Here is a 17,548-nt window from a genome sequence, read left to right on the forward strand (position 1 = left end):
ATTATGGCGGCTTAAGGGTAGCTTTATTCTGTATGTTTGGAGAAATCACATATGATATATAGCTTTTACTTACCGACACAAGATGAGTTAGTTCAGTGTAACTTTAAAGTGAAATATATTTGCAGGGTGTTTGGTCATTTACAAAGAAAGCATTCCATCTGAAGTTATAAAGCCATAGATATATGTTAGAGAAATATGGCTATCTGAAGTTATAAAGCCATAGATATATGTTAGAGAAATATGGCTATCGAAACATCAAAATAGTCCTCTCCTCTTTAAGAAGCGTGCATATGCTTTACCTTTTCTGATAAGTGATAACTTTCTTACTATTGATCTGGTAGTTCTACTTTATGTTATTGTGGTCTCTATGTTTTGATTAAAAAAAAAAATTGAAAACGGCGTGTAGAAGATGCAGAGGGAGAGATTTTGGATTCCTCTATAACTTCGTCTGATTTTTCCTTCAAACAGGCTATGTCTGATCCTGTATGGTTAACAGCTATGAAATCAGAATTTGATGTTCTCATTAATAATGGCACCTGGTCCTTACCTCCCCCCCCCCCCCCCCCCAGAATTTGATGTTCTCATTAATAATGGCACCTGGTCCTTACCTCACCCCCCCCCCCCCGGCACAGGTAACCTATTGGATGTAAGTGAGTCTTTAGGATTAAAGAAAATCCTGATGGGACAGTAAACAAGTTCAAGGCAAGACTGGTTTCCAAATGCTTCCACCAACAGTTTGGAGCTGACTACTCAGAAACTTTCTCTCCTGTCATTAAACTTGTAACTGTCAGAACCATACTCAGTTTGGCACTTAATCATTTCTGGCCACTTCTTCAACTAGATGTTAACAATGCGTTTTTTAATGGACTTCTTGAAGAAGAGGTCTATATGGTTCAACCTCGATGCTTCGTTTCATCTGACAAGTCCTTGGTTTGTAAGCTAAACAAAGCTATTTATGGCCTTAAGCAAGGCCCACGTGCTTGGTTTGGAAAACTAACTCTACACTAATTAAATTTGGTTTCTCAGCAAGAATATGTGATCCTTCACTTTTCATCTACTCCAAGGCATCAACTGTTCTTTACATGCTAGTTTATGTGGTTGAAACATATTGTGATGCTGACTGGGTTTCTGACTCTGAAGACCTTAAGTCAATCTCATGTGCATGTGTTTACCTTGGTCCTAATTTGGTGTCTTGGTGGGACAAGATGCAGCTTGTTATGTCAAGAAGTAGCACAGAAGTAGAGTATAGAAGCATGGCATTGGCTACAACTGAACTGCTATGGCTTCAATCTCTTCTCACAGAGCTCAAAGTTCCCTATAGTACTCCTACTGTGTTCTGTAATAACAGGAATGCTATTGCACTAGCTCAAAAGCATGTGCTCCATTCCAGAACTAAGCATATGGAACATGATCTAGAGGTAGTTACAAATTGTGAAGCTTATAAATAATCTTCACCTCCTATTGTATCATAACAATTCAACAATCAATGAAAAATAGCTTAGAAGCATTTCAAATTCTCTCTGTTCTCTCTCTCTATATATCTCAATAGATTGAATCAAACTAACCCTAATTCCAGTTCTAACAAGTCTTGCTTCCTGATCATATAAAGTTCATCTAGTCAAAATTGTTGATTGCAATTCGTATACAGTAGTATACTTGAAATTGAAGTTAGGTCCAATTTACCAATTACACTTGCTAAATGATTATATCATTAAACCAAACGGTTGTGCAAGATATAAATTTGCAGGTAACTAAGATGAAACTTATTAACATATCAATCAAGGCTTTTTTTTACCAAAATATATCATCCAATGTTAAACTAACCAAAATTCAATGAAGAAAATTTATGTCTATTTAGATTAAGGGCACCCCGGTGCACAAAGCATCTACATACGCAGGGTCAGGGAAGGGGTCCCACCATTTGACAAGTTCACAAGTCCGAATTCAACTTGCAAAAATGCTGAAATTGCTAGGTCGGTCGTCGTGATCAGGGTTCAAACCCTGGCCCCTCCACTTGTGTGTGTGTGAGTTACAATGGTTATTTGTCATTTCATCTATCTACCAAAAAAATAATGATTAAAGAAAAAAGGCACACAAGATAAAGAACAAGAAGCTTAAGCTGGAAATATTTCATGCACAACCTCTTGAATCACAAATTCTCGGAAGGGACAATGCGACAGAAGAAAATAAAATAAAAAAATAAGTGTGATTTCCTTGATCCCTTTTTCCATCTGAATCAGTGGCTATTGCAGAAATAAAGAGATAGTAGGTGTTACAATGAAAATCAAATCATTGTAATGACTAGCTCAAGCTATGTGATATATCAACTCCAAAGGGGGTGCAGATAAGAGCCTAATTTACATCCTGCTGTTGAAGTCTGCGTTGATTGAAAAATTAGTCCATAAACCTGTGAAAACATAACCATTATCAATTCCTTTCCAAAAAAATATGTTTCCAACAATGTATTAAAGGTCCTCTGCACTGAAAATAGGAAGCACGCATTTTCAGGTCATATCTAGAGCGTGAGCCAAATGGCTCGAGATAGACTCAAATATCATTTTAAAATTTAGGTTAGACCTATCTTCATACTAAAAAATCGGCTTGTATGATGCCGCCCACTTATAAATACATATTCTGACCATGTATCATCCAATGTGCGACACTCATCAACATATTTGACCAACTTCAGTAATTTTAAGACCACAGACCACAATGAATAATGTGAATAATACGACGGTCATCAAAATATGGAGATAAAGAAAAACATCAGCATCAATAAATTTCAATGAGAAGAACACACCAGATCAATGCAGTTCGATGTTCGTGCAACATTGCAAGAAAGTCTGCAACCGTAATCCTGTGACATCTATCCAAAAATCTAGCTCAACAAATCTATAAACAATTCACATGCCTTGTCCTGTAAACATTAATGTTGATTTAATAATTTGCACGTGCATATCATGAACCAAAAGAATGAAATAAAATAGAAGAAAGATTCAGCAGATGTGATACAGGTAATGTAATCTTACAGTCAAATGTTGTCCAGCTAGGAGGTGTAGTTGAGATATTCGTTTTATCGGCATCAATGGAAAGCATACTAAAAAGATCGACGGTACTGTTGCTATTTCCAACGGGATTATCAAAATCAACTGATGCTGATGGCCTCTTTATTGGTGGTTTAATCTTCACTTGTAAACCTGAGGGAGCCTGAGTTCAATAGATAAACCTTAATTGGTATTTTGGTTTTTGAGATGTAAATATTGGAAGGTAACCAAAACTTTGAATGAGCAAACAATTGTGCAAGTGACTGGTTTACTAAATAAGATGCATTGAACATGCATCTGACCTAGTGTTGTCAATTATGAATCGCAGAGAATAGCGGTTTGCTTAAATTCTGCTCTGCTGGGTCGCTATTTGTCAACACTTTTTACTAAATCGCATCTCACTAAACAATAGTGGTTTGTTAAAATTTCGCTATGCTATATCTACTATTTGAGAACACTGATCTGACTATGAAGGATTGAACATCGTATAAAACATGAATACCTCATGAGATCTTGCTATTGGAGGCCGAACTTGTGCCATATGATTCACTAGAATGCTTTCCTCAAGAGATAATCTTCTGTTTCTGTTAATACCACTCTTGACCCCATCAGCTGGTAAATCTTTGAACTCAAACATCATATCAGCTGACTTTGAAGCTGATCGTAGTTCACCTTGCAAAGCCCACTTTTTCTCTACATACCTGAAGGAACTTAAGCAAGTTAGCAATAGTATAAAATGGAAAAGTAAACGAAAATTTATCTCGATGTTTCAAGCATAGTCTTAAATCTTAGTCTGCAACCGCAATTGCTGCCACAAGATAAAGGTTTTATTTAGAGGCCTCTGCAACGGCATCACAACCACAATTGCGGCTGCATTTTAACATAATATCAAGGTTCACAGTGTAACCATACCCCACACCCTCAATTTTGAACCATATAGTTATGTGTAAGAATCCATTATATTTAACAATTTACTTGGCACGGATAAACTTCTCGATTCCATATCCATTTCTGTCAAAATCTGGTGGCAGTTTAGCCTCCCAATAATTATTTGACTTCGCATTACCCATGTCTGCATAAAACATACCATATAAGTTTCACTGGCAAGAACCAAACAATATTTTGTAACAGTTATCATATCTTCTAGTGTTGTCAATTGCATAAAATAGCAATCAGTTAAAATTTCACTACGCTACGTTATGGTGCTATATATGCTATTTGACAAAACTGATATCTTCCATGAGTAATTAGTTTCATTAATCAAATAAATGGATATTATGTAATGTCCTATAAGAGAGAAAGAAAGAGTCATTCATTGTATCTTATAATTTGCTCAATAATACAGTTCACAAAGAAAGTAAGAAATTGCTTGCATAGTTTCTTACATTGCATGAAAGAAACTTGTTCTGGCAACCATGTATCCAAAGTTGTGGACCTCACCTAATTGCAAAATCAGAATGTTCAGCCATTATCAATTTCCAATCAGAGAAAGAAGGAAGAAAAACATGTATATAAACCTTTGATATATGCACTCCAAGACTCCGATGAATCCCGGAACATTGCATGCAAATGAAAATTCCTAAGTTAACACTGGCCCATCGTGGTGCCCTGAAATATTAAAATTCCGTAAACCATGAAGAATCTTAATCAATTTCTATAGAAGAAATTGCAAGATCAAATTTCGAACTTCACACTGCTAAAATTAACAATGATGCATATACATGTGGTTGAAATATTAAATGTCACACTGTCTTGCTTTCCTTCACAAAACAAAAACTTTCAAGTATACTATATCTCCTCACTCCTAATCCTAACTAAATTATCAATGTTGAAGCATCCCCAAAAAGGAAAGAAAAACCTAGAAGTGAGTGAATCACTCTAACTTTGAGTATTGGGCGCAATTGTTTTGGTCTTAACCATCTGGTTCTTAAGGGAAATAGACCCTAGTAATCCGGTATTTACGAAGAGGTAAGTAAAATCTGGTCAATAATTGCTCTGGCCAAGGATCGATCTTAGGTGCTCCCAAGTCCCAATGGATTCAAACTTAACTAAAGTCTATTAACCACAGTTCTCGGCACATATAAGTTGCACAACTGATCTCCTTGTGGATATAAGTAACAGAAGTACACGAAAATGTTTATATAAAAAAAATGAAAGCTTAATGGAAAAAAAAAAAAAAACATAAATGTGTATTCTTATTAACATAGAATAAAATAATGGGTTGTGAAAAGTATATACTTGGTCCAACAGTCTGCACATTCCCTGTTGTCAGGTAGCTTAAGAAGTCCCTCTAAGATCTGCATACAGTCACAAAAAAATATTTAAAAATAAAACAAAACAAAAACACCAAGCAGCACCATAACCAAAAAATTTAAGCCTTTTTTTTTCTCTTCCAAATGTTAAGGTCAACTGCATGAATTAAACAATCATACTATCCTACAGCAACAATTATAACTACAATGGGATTAGTTATAATTGAGGGAGTATTTTCTTAATGATTGAGAACTAAAAAGGAATTGAGGGAGTATTTTGATACAATCTTAAGAAGACCCAAAGAACTTACAAGCCCAAAGAAAAAGTTATGGGGTGACTCATAAAGGAACAATGACTCAGCTAATTTTTAGAATGGATTTTTTAGGCGTATTATATTAGTTAGTTACTCAGAAGCGTTATTGTGTAGCCGTTATAATTATCTTATAATGAGTATCCACAAGCTTATATAAGCATTGCATGCTTCATGATTGGAATCAATGAAAAATATAATCAATTTCCTTTCTTTTATCTTTAGTTTCTCTCTCTAAACTCTGGAGTGTGATTCATACTCAAATTGGGTTGTATCATGTTTTTTCAACACAACAACAATAATTGAGTCATTTCCATATGTCTATCCAACTCATTAATCTATAAGCTTTTCTTAATAATTTCTCTTAAAGTGTGTTTGGGAGCGGGATTTTGAGGGTTTAGTAGGGGAGGACGTAGAAGAACTAAATCTACAGATTTATATATATTTGATTGATTTGATGTTTTAAAATAAAAAATAAAAGAACATCATAATTAATGATCATATAATAGCTCAATCACACTTGATTGATTTAGAAAAACATTTTATAATATTTGTAATTTAAAAATGAAAACTAAATCATCCCCTCTCAATCCTTCCATCCAACCATACCCTTATAATTTGTCTAGGTCTTCATCCGTCTCTAACAATTTGACTACCTTTCATCTAATTTCCTCTTAAAAAATCTACAACTCTTCTCTCTCTATATACCAAAATCACCAAACCCAAGCTTCCGCCATCTTTTCTTTAATAGGTGCTGCTTATACCCCCACAATTCTTCCTCTCTCTCTAATGTAATCATTCCTAATCATATCTCAATAGTCTTGAGACACATCCAAAACAACATTCTAAATATATTTTTATCAACAATTTTCCATAAATATTTACAAGCTTTTAACTAATTTTCGTTTTCCACCAAAAATTAAAAACGACATTTTGTATCCATATATTTTCATGAATTTAGAAGCTAAAACCATAATCAACTCAAAAGTCAAAAACATAAAACAAATTAAATGATCCAAAAACCCAAATAGAAATTAATAAATAAAAATAAAAAATATTAAAAAGGGTTGAAGGAGACAAAAGACACCAACCTTGGTATGTTTAGCATGAAGCTCTTTAGAAACAGAAGCTTTTCCATTCATGTTTGCAAAACCTTCGCTGGTTACGTAAGACACAAGGTAAGTATCATGCACAACGAAGGAAAAGCAAACAAAGAGAGAAAGAGAGAGAAAGGAAGGTGAGAAGAGGGAGAGAGTTTTTGTGGATTGTGGGGTTTATGTTTAGGTTGGTGAGAGGAAGGAATGAATAATTGAGAGGTGGAAGTGTGGTTGGCGACAGAGAAGGAGACAAAAGCGGAAGTTCCATTCATTGTTCCACGTAACAAAGAATTTATTCTAAAATCTGTCTTTATCTTTAGTTGACTATACAAAGCAAAACCATAATAACAACGACAAACGCAAATGATGTCATGGCAAGTTGGCAACCGGCAAGGAGGGACGGAAATAGATACGGACACCGACTCAGCGGCACTGCTAATAATTTAGAAAAACACATAATCCAGTGTAATTATAGGTGTTGGTGTCATGTCGGTGTCAGACACGACATGTGCTTGACACCAGGATGCGCCTAATCCAAAGAATGTCCGTGCTTCATAGTTTTTTTTTTTTTTTTTGAGAAAACCGTGCTTCATAGCTAAAAAATATAGTTTGGGGTCTGACATTTTTAGTTAAATAGGTTTTTATAAAATTTAAACTTTTCTATTAAAAAAAAAAAGTTTTATCTGATCGGTCGTAGACTAAATCGTAAGTCCTTGTAAGTCATCTTTATTGACAAGCCTTGACGTTTCTTTTTTGTTTACAAGAGATAAAACAAAACAAGAGTTTCAAAGGTCAAATTTTATCTCACTAAATTGGTCACTTAAATGAATCAAACTATGTCATAATATTATATCATAAATTTTATTTGGATTCAACTCGTTAATTTTATCTCATTAATTTTTTTTCCTTCAAAAAAAAAACTCATTAATTTTTAATTCTTTTCTAATAGTTTTTTTTAGGTTTTCATCTTTCTTTGGTAATATGATTTATCATTCGTTTGATTCATTGTTTTTACTACATATCTTTTCTCTACATGTTCAAACCACTTAAACATATTTTCACCATATTAAAATAAGTGTTTTATTTAGGAAAAACAAAAAATTAAAGCATAGAAAACTAAAGAGGTTAGATAGCTCAACTTATTTGAGTTAAAATTTTAAACAGTTGAATGTTCCAAATTTAATAACAGAAAACAAAGGAAAAGAATACGATTTTGATCCACATTAGTTGTCATGTTTGATTATTTTACAGTAGGAAGAGATTATTTTTCATAATCTCTTCATTTTTAATTTTCAGCTTTTCTCTCCTCACTCAATCACCCGGTCATGTGACAGCAGCTGATTTGATTCTAAGTTCCAACATAGGCAAATGATTACAGGAAAATTTGATATGATGGATGTTGGATTATGAGTGGAGTCTAAGTGAGGGAATATCACATTATGTCAAGTGCAAGCACATAAAAAATATTGACATCATATTTTAGCTCAATATCGTAAGAGTGTGTTTGGATGAAAAAATATTTTGAGCGGTGGTTTGTCTGGATGAGGAATGTTTTAAGGTGGCAAAAGTTATTATGCATAAGGAGATCCTTATGCACCATGCATAATTGCTTTCTACACCCAACATAATTGTTTTCTACACCCCAAGTGAAAAGAATTATTTGGGTCCACTATAAAATCTATTTATTTGTGGGCCTAATAAAGCCCCATATTATAATTTTTTTCTTAACAATTTATTTATGCAAAATAGCTTATTCGAAATAGTTTATTTATGCAAAACAACTTATTAGAATGATTTTTAAAAAACCGCTTATTCAAAACAACTTATTTATGCAAAACAGCTTATTCCGATTAATTTTAAAAACCAACTTATTCAAAATAGCTTATTTATGCAAAACAGCTTATTCGAAACAACTTATTAGGATCACTTTTTTTAAAACCGCTTATTTATGCAAAACAGCTTATTTGTTCAAAACAGCTTATTCAAAACAACTTATTTATACAAAACAGCTTATTCCGATTTCATTTTAAAAAACAACTTATTCAAAACAACTTCTTTATGCAAAACAACATATTTATGCAAAACAACTTATTCAAAACAGCTTATTTATGCAAAACAGCTTATTCGAAACAACTTATTAGGATCACTTTTTTTAAAACCGCTTATTCAAAACAGCTTATTTATGCAAAACAGCTTATTTGTTCAAAACAGCTTATTCAAAACAGCTTATTTATACAAAACAGCTTATTCCGATTTCATTTTAAAAAACAACTTATTCAAAACAACTTATTTATGCAAAACAACATATTTATGCAAAACAACTTATTCAAAACAGCTTATTTATGCAAAACAGCTTATTCGAAACAACTTATTTATACAAAATAGCTTATTTGTGCAAAACAACTTATTCAAAACAACTTATTTATACAAAATAGCTTATTTGTGCAAAACAGCTTATTCAAAACAGCTTATTTATACAAAACAACTTATTCCGATTTCATTTTAAAAAACAACTTATTCAAAACAACTTATTTATGCAAAACAACATATTTATGCAAAACAACTTATTCAAAACAGCTTATTTATGCAAAACAGCTTATTTGAAACAACTTATTTATACAAAAGAGCTTATTTGTGCTAAACAGCTTATTCAAAACAACTTATTTATACAAAACAGCTTATTTGTGCAAAACAGCTTATTCAAAACAACTTATTTATACAAAACAGCTTATTCCGATTAATTTTAAAAACCAACTTATTCAAAATAGCTTATTTATGCAAAACAGCTTATTCGAAACAACTTATTAGGATCACTTTTTTTAAAACCGCTTATTCAAAACAGCTTATTTATGCAAAACAGCTTATTTGTTCAAAACAGCTTATTCAAAACAGCTTATTTATACAAAACAGCTTATTCCGATTTCATTTTAAAAAACAACTTATTCAAAACAACTTATTTATGCAAAACAACATATTTATGCAAAACAACTTATTCAAAACAGCTTATTTATGCAAAACAGCTTATTCGAAACAACTTATTTATACAAAATAGCTTATTTGTGAAAAACAACTTATTCAAAACAACTTATTTATACAAAACAGCTTATTCAAAACAGCTTATTTATACAAAACAATTTATTCCGATTTCATTTTAAAAAACAACTTATTCAAAACAACTTATTTATGCAAAACAACATATTTATTCAAAAACAACTTATTCAAAACAGCTTATTTATGCAAAACAGCTTATTCGAAACAACTTATTTATACAAAACAGCTTATTTGTGCAAAACAGCTTATTCAAAACAGCTTATTTATACAAAACAGCTTATTCCAATTTCATTTTAAAAACAACTTATTCAAAACAACTTATTTATGCAAAACAACATATTTATGCAAAACAACTTATTCAAAACAGTTTATTTATGCAAAACAGCTTATTCGAAACAACTTATTTATACAAAACAGCGTATTTGTGCAAAACAGCTTATTCAAAACAGCTTATTTATACAAAACTGCTTATTCGAAACAACTTATTTATACAAAATAGCTTATTTGTGCAAAACAGCTTATTCAAAACAACTTATTTATACAAAACAGCTTATTTGTGCAAAACAGCTATTTTGCACAAAATAAGCTATTTTGCACAAAATAAGCTTTTTTGCACAAACAACTTATTCGATTCCTAGGTCGCCGATCCCAAACGGAATTGCAGATCGTCCCTATTCTTCTGAGGTATGTGTGTATTGTAATTCGTGACAAGTTTGCGTGATTGTGAATTTGTAGAGATTTCAATTTTGAATTGCGGAACGCTATGCGTGAAATCGTGTAGATTTATAATTATGAAGATGTGGTTACTGATTGCAAATCTCACAAGGTTGTTGTTAAAGGAGAAAAAGCGGATCCATTGAAGGTTCTTGAAAGAGTTCAGAGGAAGAGTCATAGACAAGTTGAGCTTCTTTCTCCGATCCCAAAACCACCTTCAGAACAAGAGAAAAAAATTGAAGAGAAAGAGAAACCTAAGCCAGAGGAAGAAAAGAAAGCTGAAGAGGTTAATTAATTATTTTTTTTTCTTTTTAAATTTATCTGAATCTGTGATGGATCATTTTTATCATTTTTATTTTATTATATGGTGCAGCCTAAGGTTATGATAGTGATTCTGAAAGTTCACATGTATTGTGAAGCTTGTTCACAAGAAATCAAGAGACGCATTGAGAAAATCAAAGGTATGTTACTGTGTTCTGTTTTGATTGAAATTCATATTTTCTTCACTTTTATTTCATTCACTTGTTTTGGTTCAATTCTCAGGTCCCATCCTTTCAGGAATTTGTCAACTGTTACTACCGATGATTTTGTGTTTGAATTCGAATCTTGCTATGATTTTCAATTTTGGTTACATATAGATGATGGGTTTGATTGGTTTGGTGATGAAGTTTGCTGGAGATTTTCAAGTTCCTTTACATTTGGAAGAAAAAGGACGACGTTGATTGTGAAAGGACGACGTTGAAGAGGAGGAGAATTGGGAGTAATGAGTTGGAGGGATTAGGGATTGATTTGAATTTGGGAAAATTGATGATGGACTTGGTTTGAGAAATTGTCGAAATCAAATTGGGAATTTTTCTGAGAATTGTGATTCTGTTGCTAAGAATTCAAAGTTGGTGCCTGAAACTGATGGTTTTGAAAATGTTCTGTTATGGTAAGAAAATTCCATTTGTTTTTTATTTTTGATTGTGATATGCACCATGTTGGATCAAAGAAAACCATTAAGTACATCTAATGGTTTTGGAGTACAACTCACATAAACCATTTCCACAGCAAAATGGTTTTGAGTACAACTCACAGAAACCATACCCATAGCAAAACCATTAAACAATTAGTTTGGTTTCGTGTAGAACACTATCAAAACCATTAAACCACACTTATGGTTTCAGTAATAGTTTTTATTTAAAATCATTTGTCAATAATAATTTTCACTATTCTTTTATTTTATTTAGCATTTGACAATTATTTTTCTTTCACATACAAGTCTATTAAAACCATTAAAGCTCGATTATATTTAGACAAAGTCAGAAATTCGTTTTACAACGTAAGAAATAAAAGAGAGATGACGAGGCTTTACAAAAAAGTGGTTACTTATTGATTAATTCACATTAGGTTATAAGTGTGTACTATTAAGTGGTTACTTAATAATGATTTAAATGTTTATCACAAATTTTTTATTACAAAACCATTTTCACTGGAATTGGGAAATGATTCGATGTGAAATCTGTTGGTATAAGCTGGAATTCGGATTTGATGAATTATTGAGAATGTTGTGACGAATTGTGTTGTTTATGATCAATCCGGTTCGGATCTGGTGTTAGCATTACTCACGGAAACCATTTTCACTGCAAAATGGTTTTGGAGTCTAACTCACGGAAACCATTTTCACTGCAAAATGGTTTTGGAGTACAACTCACGGAAACCATTTCCACAGCAAAATGGTTTTGAAACCAACTCACAGAAACCATAGCCATAGCAAAACCATTAGACAATTATTTTGGTTTCTCATAGAAGACTATCAAAACCATTAAACCATAATTATGGTTTCAGTAATAATTTCAGTGTATAACATCTTAATCATTATTCAAAACCATCTAACAATAATAATTTCATTAAAAATCATTACACATTTATCTTGGTTTCACATACATGATTATCAAAACCATTAAACCATAATTATGGTTTCAGTAATAATTTCAGTGTATAACATGTTAAACAACGTTCCAGTAAAGAAACTCATAATCCATACTCATTTCTCTCTCTAACTCATAAAAAGCTTATTCAAAACAGCTTATTTTGTGCAAAATAGCTGTTTTGCACAAACAAGTTGTTTTGTATAAATAAGTTGTTTTGAATAAGCTGTTTTGCACAAATAAGCTATTTTATACAAATAAGTTGTTTCGAATAAGCTGTTTTGTATAAATAAGCTGTTTTGAATAAGCTGTTTTGCACAAATAAGCTGTTTTGTATAAATAAGTTGTTTTGAATAAGCTGTTTTGCACAAATAAGCTATTTTGTATAAATAAGTTGTTTCGAATAAGCTGTTTTGCATAAATAAGCTGTTTTGAATAAGTTGTTTTGCATAAATATGTTGTTTTGCATATATAAGTTGTTTTGAATAAGTTGTTTTTTTAAAATGAAATCGGAATAAGCTGTTTTGTATAAATAAGCTGTTTTGCACAAATAAGTTGTTTTGTATAAATAAGTTGTTTTGAATAAGCTGTTTTGCACAAATAAGCTATTTTGTATAAATAAGTTGTTTCGAATAAGCTGTTTTGCATAAATAAGCTGTTTTGAATAAGTTGTTTTGCGTAAATATGTTGTTTTACATATATAAGTTGTTTTGAATAAGTTGTTTTTTAAAATGAAATCGGAATAAGCTGTTTTGTATAAATAAGTTGTTTTGCACAAATAAGCTGTTTTGTATAAATAAGTTGTTTTGATTAAGCTGTTTTGCACAAATAAGCTATTTTGTATAAATAAGTTGTTTAGAATAAGCTGTTTTGCATAAATAAGCTGTTTTGAATAAGTTGTTTTTGCATAAATATGTTGTTTTGCATAAATAAGTTGTTTTGAATAAGTTATTTTTTAAAATGAAATCGGAATAAGTTGTTTTGTATAAATAAGCTGTTTTGAATAAGTTGTTTTGCACAAATAAGCTGTTTTGTATAAATAAGTTGTTTTGAATAAGCTGTTTTGCACAAATAAGCAAGTTTGTATAAATAAGTTGTTTTGAATAAGCTGTTTTGCATAAATAAGCTGTTTTGAATAAGTTGTTTTGCATAAATATGTTGTTTTGCATATATAAGTTGTTTTGAATAAGTTGTTTTTTAAAATGAAATCGGAATAAGCTGTTTTGTATAAATAAGTTGTTTTGTATAAATAAGTTGTTTTGAATAAGTTGTTTTGCACAAATAAGCTATTTTGTATAAATAAGTTGTTTCGAATAAGCTGTTTTGCATAAATAAGTTGTTTTGAATAAGTTGTTTTGCATAAATATGTTGTTTTGCATAAATAAGTTGTTTTGAATAAGTTGTTTTTTAAAATGAAATCGGAATAAGTTGTTTTGTATAAATAAGCTGTTTTGAATAAGCTGTTTCGCACAAATAAGTTGTTTTGTATAAATAAGTTGTTTTGAATAAGCTGTTTTGCACTAATAAGCTATTTTGTGTAAATAAGTTGTTTCGAATAAGCTGTTTTGCATAAATAAGTTGTTTTGAATAAGTTGTTTTGCATAAATATGTTGTTTTGCATAAATAAGTTGTTTTTTAAAATGAAATCGGAATAAGCTGTTTTGTATAAATAAGCTGTTTTGCACAAATAAGCTGTTTTGTATAAATAAGTTGTTTCGAATAAGCTGTTTTGCATAAATAAGCTGTTTTGAATAAGTTGTTTTGCATAAATATGTTGTTTTGCATAAATAAGTTGTTTTGTATAAGTTGTTTTTTAAAATGAAATCGGAATAAGTTGTTTTGTATAAACAAGCTGTTTTGCACAAATAAGTTGTTTTGCATAAATAAGTTTTTTTGAATAAGCGGTTTTAAAAAAAGTGATCCTAATAAGTTGTTTCAAATAAGCTGTTTTGCATAAATAAGCTGTTTTGAATAAGTTGCTTTTTAAAATGAGATCGGAATAAGCTGTTTTGCATAAATAAGTTGTTTTGAATAAGCGGTTTTTAAAAAATCATTCTAATAAGTTGTTTTGCATATAAACTATTTCGAATAAACTATTTTGCATAAATAAATTGTTAAGAAAAAAATTATAATATGGGGCTTTAATTTAGTGGGCTTGGTGGGAGCTTTTTTAAGTGGGCTTTGAAATTTGGGGCTCTATTGACACCTCTACTTATTAGAATTAAGCTTTCACTTGAGGTGTAGAAAACAATTATGTTGGGTGTAGAAAACAATTATGCACGGTGCATAAGGATCTTCTTATGCACCATAACCACACCCTTTTAAGGTATGGGGAATTTAAAACTTCAAGATAAATTCCTTTGTTTGGACAATTAATTTGGAGAATTGTCAAAATAATAGAAATTTATGAACTATTTTGTCTGAGTTAAATTTAGAGAGTTTCAAATGACAATTTACTTTACTAAATAAAATTTTTCCAAACATTTCTAGTTAATTATAATTGACTAAATTTTCAGTTTAATCATTGTAAAGTTAAAATTTATGAACTATTTTGCTTATAATAATTGACTAAGTTTCCTAATAATTATATAGTTAATCATGAAGTTAAATTTAAATAATTTCAAAATGTTTGGAAAAGTAAAAATGGACCAGAAATATTTTTCAAGATGCTTTAGGAACGGATGTAGAAGATTATCAACATTTGTTTAGGCACAATCACGACTATACATGATTTGGGTGTAAAGATAGACAAATACATATAAATTAAGTATTTCAATAATATATATATCATTTATTATTGATTGAGTAAATCACTAAATTGGTACCTGCCTTTGTATCAAATTCTCAAATTGATCCATGACTCTATTAATAACTCAAAATGGTCTCTGTCTTTGTCAAACGTTTCTTAGATTGGTACCCGACCCTATTAGTTGTTTTGTATTTTAAGCCATTAACGTAACAAATAAGATCCAAAATGCATTATGTCTTTAACCACTAAATAATATTCAAAAGATATTGATCCATTAACACCCAAAATACAAAACAATTAAGAGAGTCAGAGACCAATTTGAGAAATATTTGACAAAGACATAGACCATTTTAAGTTATTAATAGAGTCAGTGACCAATTTAAAAATTTGGTACAAAGAAGGAGACTAATTTGATGGTTTACTCTTTAATTATTTTTTTATCATGTGTCTAAATCATTTTGATTTGGGACCGTGACCAAGTTTACTTGTGAAGAAGAGATGTGTATAGTAATGGAGCTTCATGAAACGCATAAAATCACATCATGAAACGCATAAAATCACACCATAATTAACACTCATTTTAGCTAAAAAAAAAATGAGCTCCAAAATTACTCTCTATAGGAGTGTGGTTCAGCTCACACTCTCACTCACTCCTACACAACTGTGATTTTGGATGACCGCAAAAAATATATTATATATATGATATGATATGATGGAGCAATTTTTATATGATTACAACCACAAATATAATTGGTTTAGGCACACATATGATATGATATGATGGAGCAATTTTTATATGGTTACAACCACAAATATAATTGGTTTAGGCACACATACAAATGGAAATAAATAAAAAGATAAAAAAAATCAATTTATTGTTATTATAATTGAAAACATTGGTTAATGTGTATGGTTGTCTGTGTCTAAATGATTTGAATTTGTATTTATGACTATCTAAGAATTTTCCGATATATTTATGACTATCTAAGAATTTTCCGATATGATGAACATTCATAATTCATATAACCTTTGCCTAGCCGGATAAGATTTCCTTTCAAAATAAAAAGCTGAACAAAAAACACTAACTCCCATACAAACTGACTAAAATACCCTCGCGTGAATGCAGGTGTTAAACCCAACGTGACAAAAGTCACTTTCGCTACCCACATTAGCTAACTCACGCATGTTATAACCTAGCGTGAGTTAACTCATGTAGGTTATATCCTAGCGTGAGTTAACTCATGTAGGTTATATTCCAACTTATCAAGCGTGAGTTAACTCACGCGGAGATATTTTGGCCATTTTGTACGAGAGAAGAGCAATTTTCTATCATTTAAAAATCTGAGGTGCAAACCAACCAGCAACCCATATATGATTGTATTTGCTTATACACCTCTTGATTATACATATATTTTTGTACTAATGAATAAATAGATTTTAGGAATTAACAAATTTTAAATATACTTTTCATTGCTTTTGTTCAGACGTTTGTTCTCTTGGACAAAATGAAATAGTTAATATAACTTTAAAATTTGAAAATGACATGTTAATTACTTGTCAAAAACTAATAATAAAATCAAACTTTTCTTTAAAAAAAAATCTAACAATTAAAGAGGAATGTATAATGAGTAACATTCTTCTTTTTTAAAATCGATAATTGCTTAGACAAATTCCTAAAGTTAAACAGAATATATATACAGTAAAGTTTTATCACAGAGTTTTAAACATTCCTTCAAAACTGTCAAAAAAAATTAACATTCCTATCAACAGTTTTTTATCATAGATGTGTTTTAAAAACGTGGACAAACAGACAGCAAGGTTTCGTGGTGTAGTTGGTTATCACGTCAGTCTAACACACTGAAGGTCTCCGGTTCGAACCCGGGCGAAGCCATTCTTTTTGGATTTTTTTAACGGTTTTATAGATTCCAGGTTCAGCTAGTATAAAGATTGGGAATGAAGCTCTATTTTTGTAAAGTTATGTTTATATCAAGAATTAATAAAAGTTAAACAAGTACTAAATTAATTAATAAAACATCTTATACCAAGAATTATAAAAGTTAAACAAGTACTAAATTTTATATTTTTAGTTGGATTTATATTTGTTCAAATTCATAACATCTTACAAACAATCAGTTAATTCATAATTTAATTTCTACTGAATAATGAACAAGTTGTTACCGACTGAAATCATTGCAAGAAGTGTGTTTGTTTTAAGTTTTTTTTTTTTAAGAAGAGTGTGTTTGTTTTAAGTTTTTTTTTTATATTATTTAAAATAAAATGATACAAATATGTGTTCTATTTCTAGTTTATTAAAGGAGTAATACCTCAACTTCGTCCTTGAATTTTCAAAAATCAGCCAAATTCGTGCCCAAATTTTACGAAATATCTATTTAGTCCCTGAATTTTCAAAATGTCAATCA

At 30.7% G+C, this 17,548-nt stretch overlaps 1 protein-coding gene, 1 long non-coding RNA gene and 1 other non-coding gene across 3 annotated transcripts; 2 read left to right on the top strand and 1 right to left on the bottom strand.

Moving 5' to 3' along the window:
• Positions 1–2,099: 2,099 nt before the first annotated feature.
• AGD15 (ARF-GAP domain 15) lies at positions 2,100–7,091 on the bottom strand. Its single transcript, XM_085719350.1, has 9 exons — positions 6,699–7,091; positions 5,283–5,341; positions 4,562–4,652; positions 4,430–4,484; positions 4,020–4,116; positions 3,547–3,745; positions 3,030–3,207; positions 2,801–2,917; positions 2,100–2,407 (listed from the first exon to the last, which is right to left on the bottom strand). Coding segments are annotated over exons 1-8 (732 nt in total). The 5' UTR covers positions 6,750–7,091; the 3' UTR covers positions 2,100–2,407; positions 2,801–2,915.
• A 3,334-nt stretch (positions 7,092–10,425) lies between these two features.
• LOC146917534 (uncharacterized) lies at positions 10,426–11,149 on the top strand. Its single transcript, XR_015015676.1, has 3 exons — positions 10,426–10,755; positions 10,843–10,930; positions 11,013–11,149. It is a non-coding gene; the product is annotated as an uncharacterized LOC146917534 (long non-coding RNA).
• A 5,796-nt stretch (positions 11,150–16,945) lies between these two features.
• Positions 16,946–17,019, top strand: TRNAV-AAC (transfer RNA valine (anticodon AAC)). Its single transcript has one exon. It is a non-coding gene; the product is annotated as a tRNA-Val (tRNA).
• Positions 17,020–17,548: the final 529 nt, after the last annotated feature.

Source organism: Medicago sativa, chromosome 6, assembly GCF_051527215.1.
Source record: "Medicago sativa cultivar Bolivia chromosome 6, Bolivia_mono, whole genome shotgun sequence".
In the NCBI taxonomy this organism is placed as follows: Eukaryota; Viridiplantae; Streptophyta; class Magnoliopsida; order Fabales; family Fabaceae; genus Medicago; species Medicago sativa.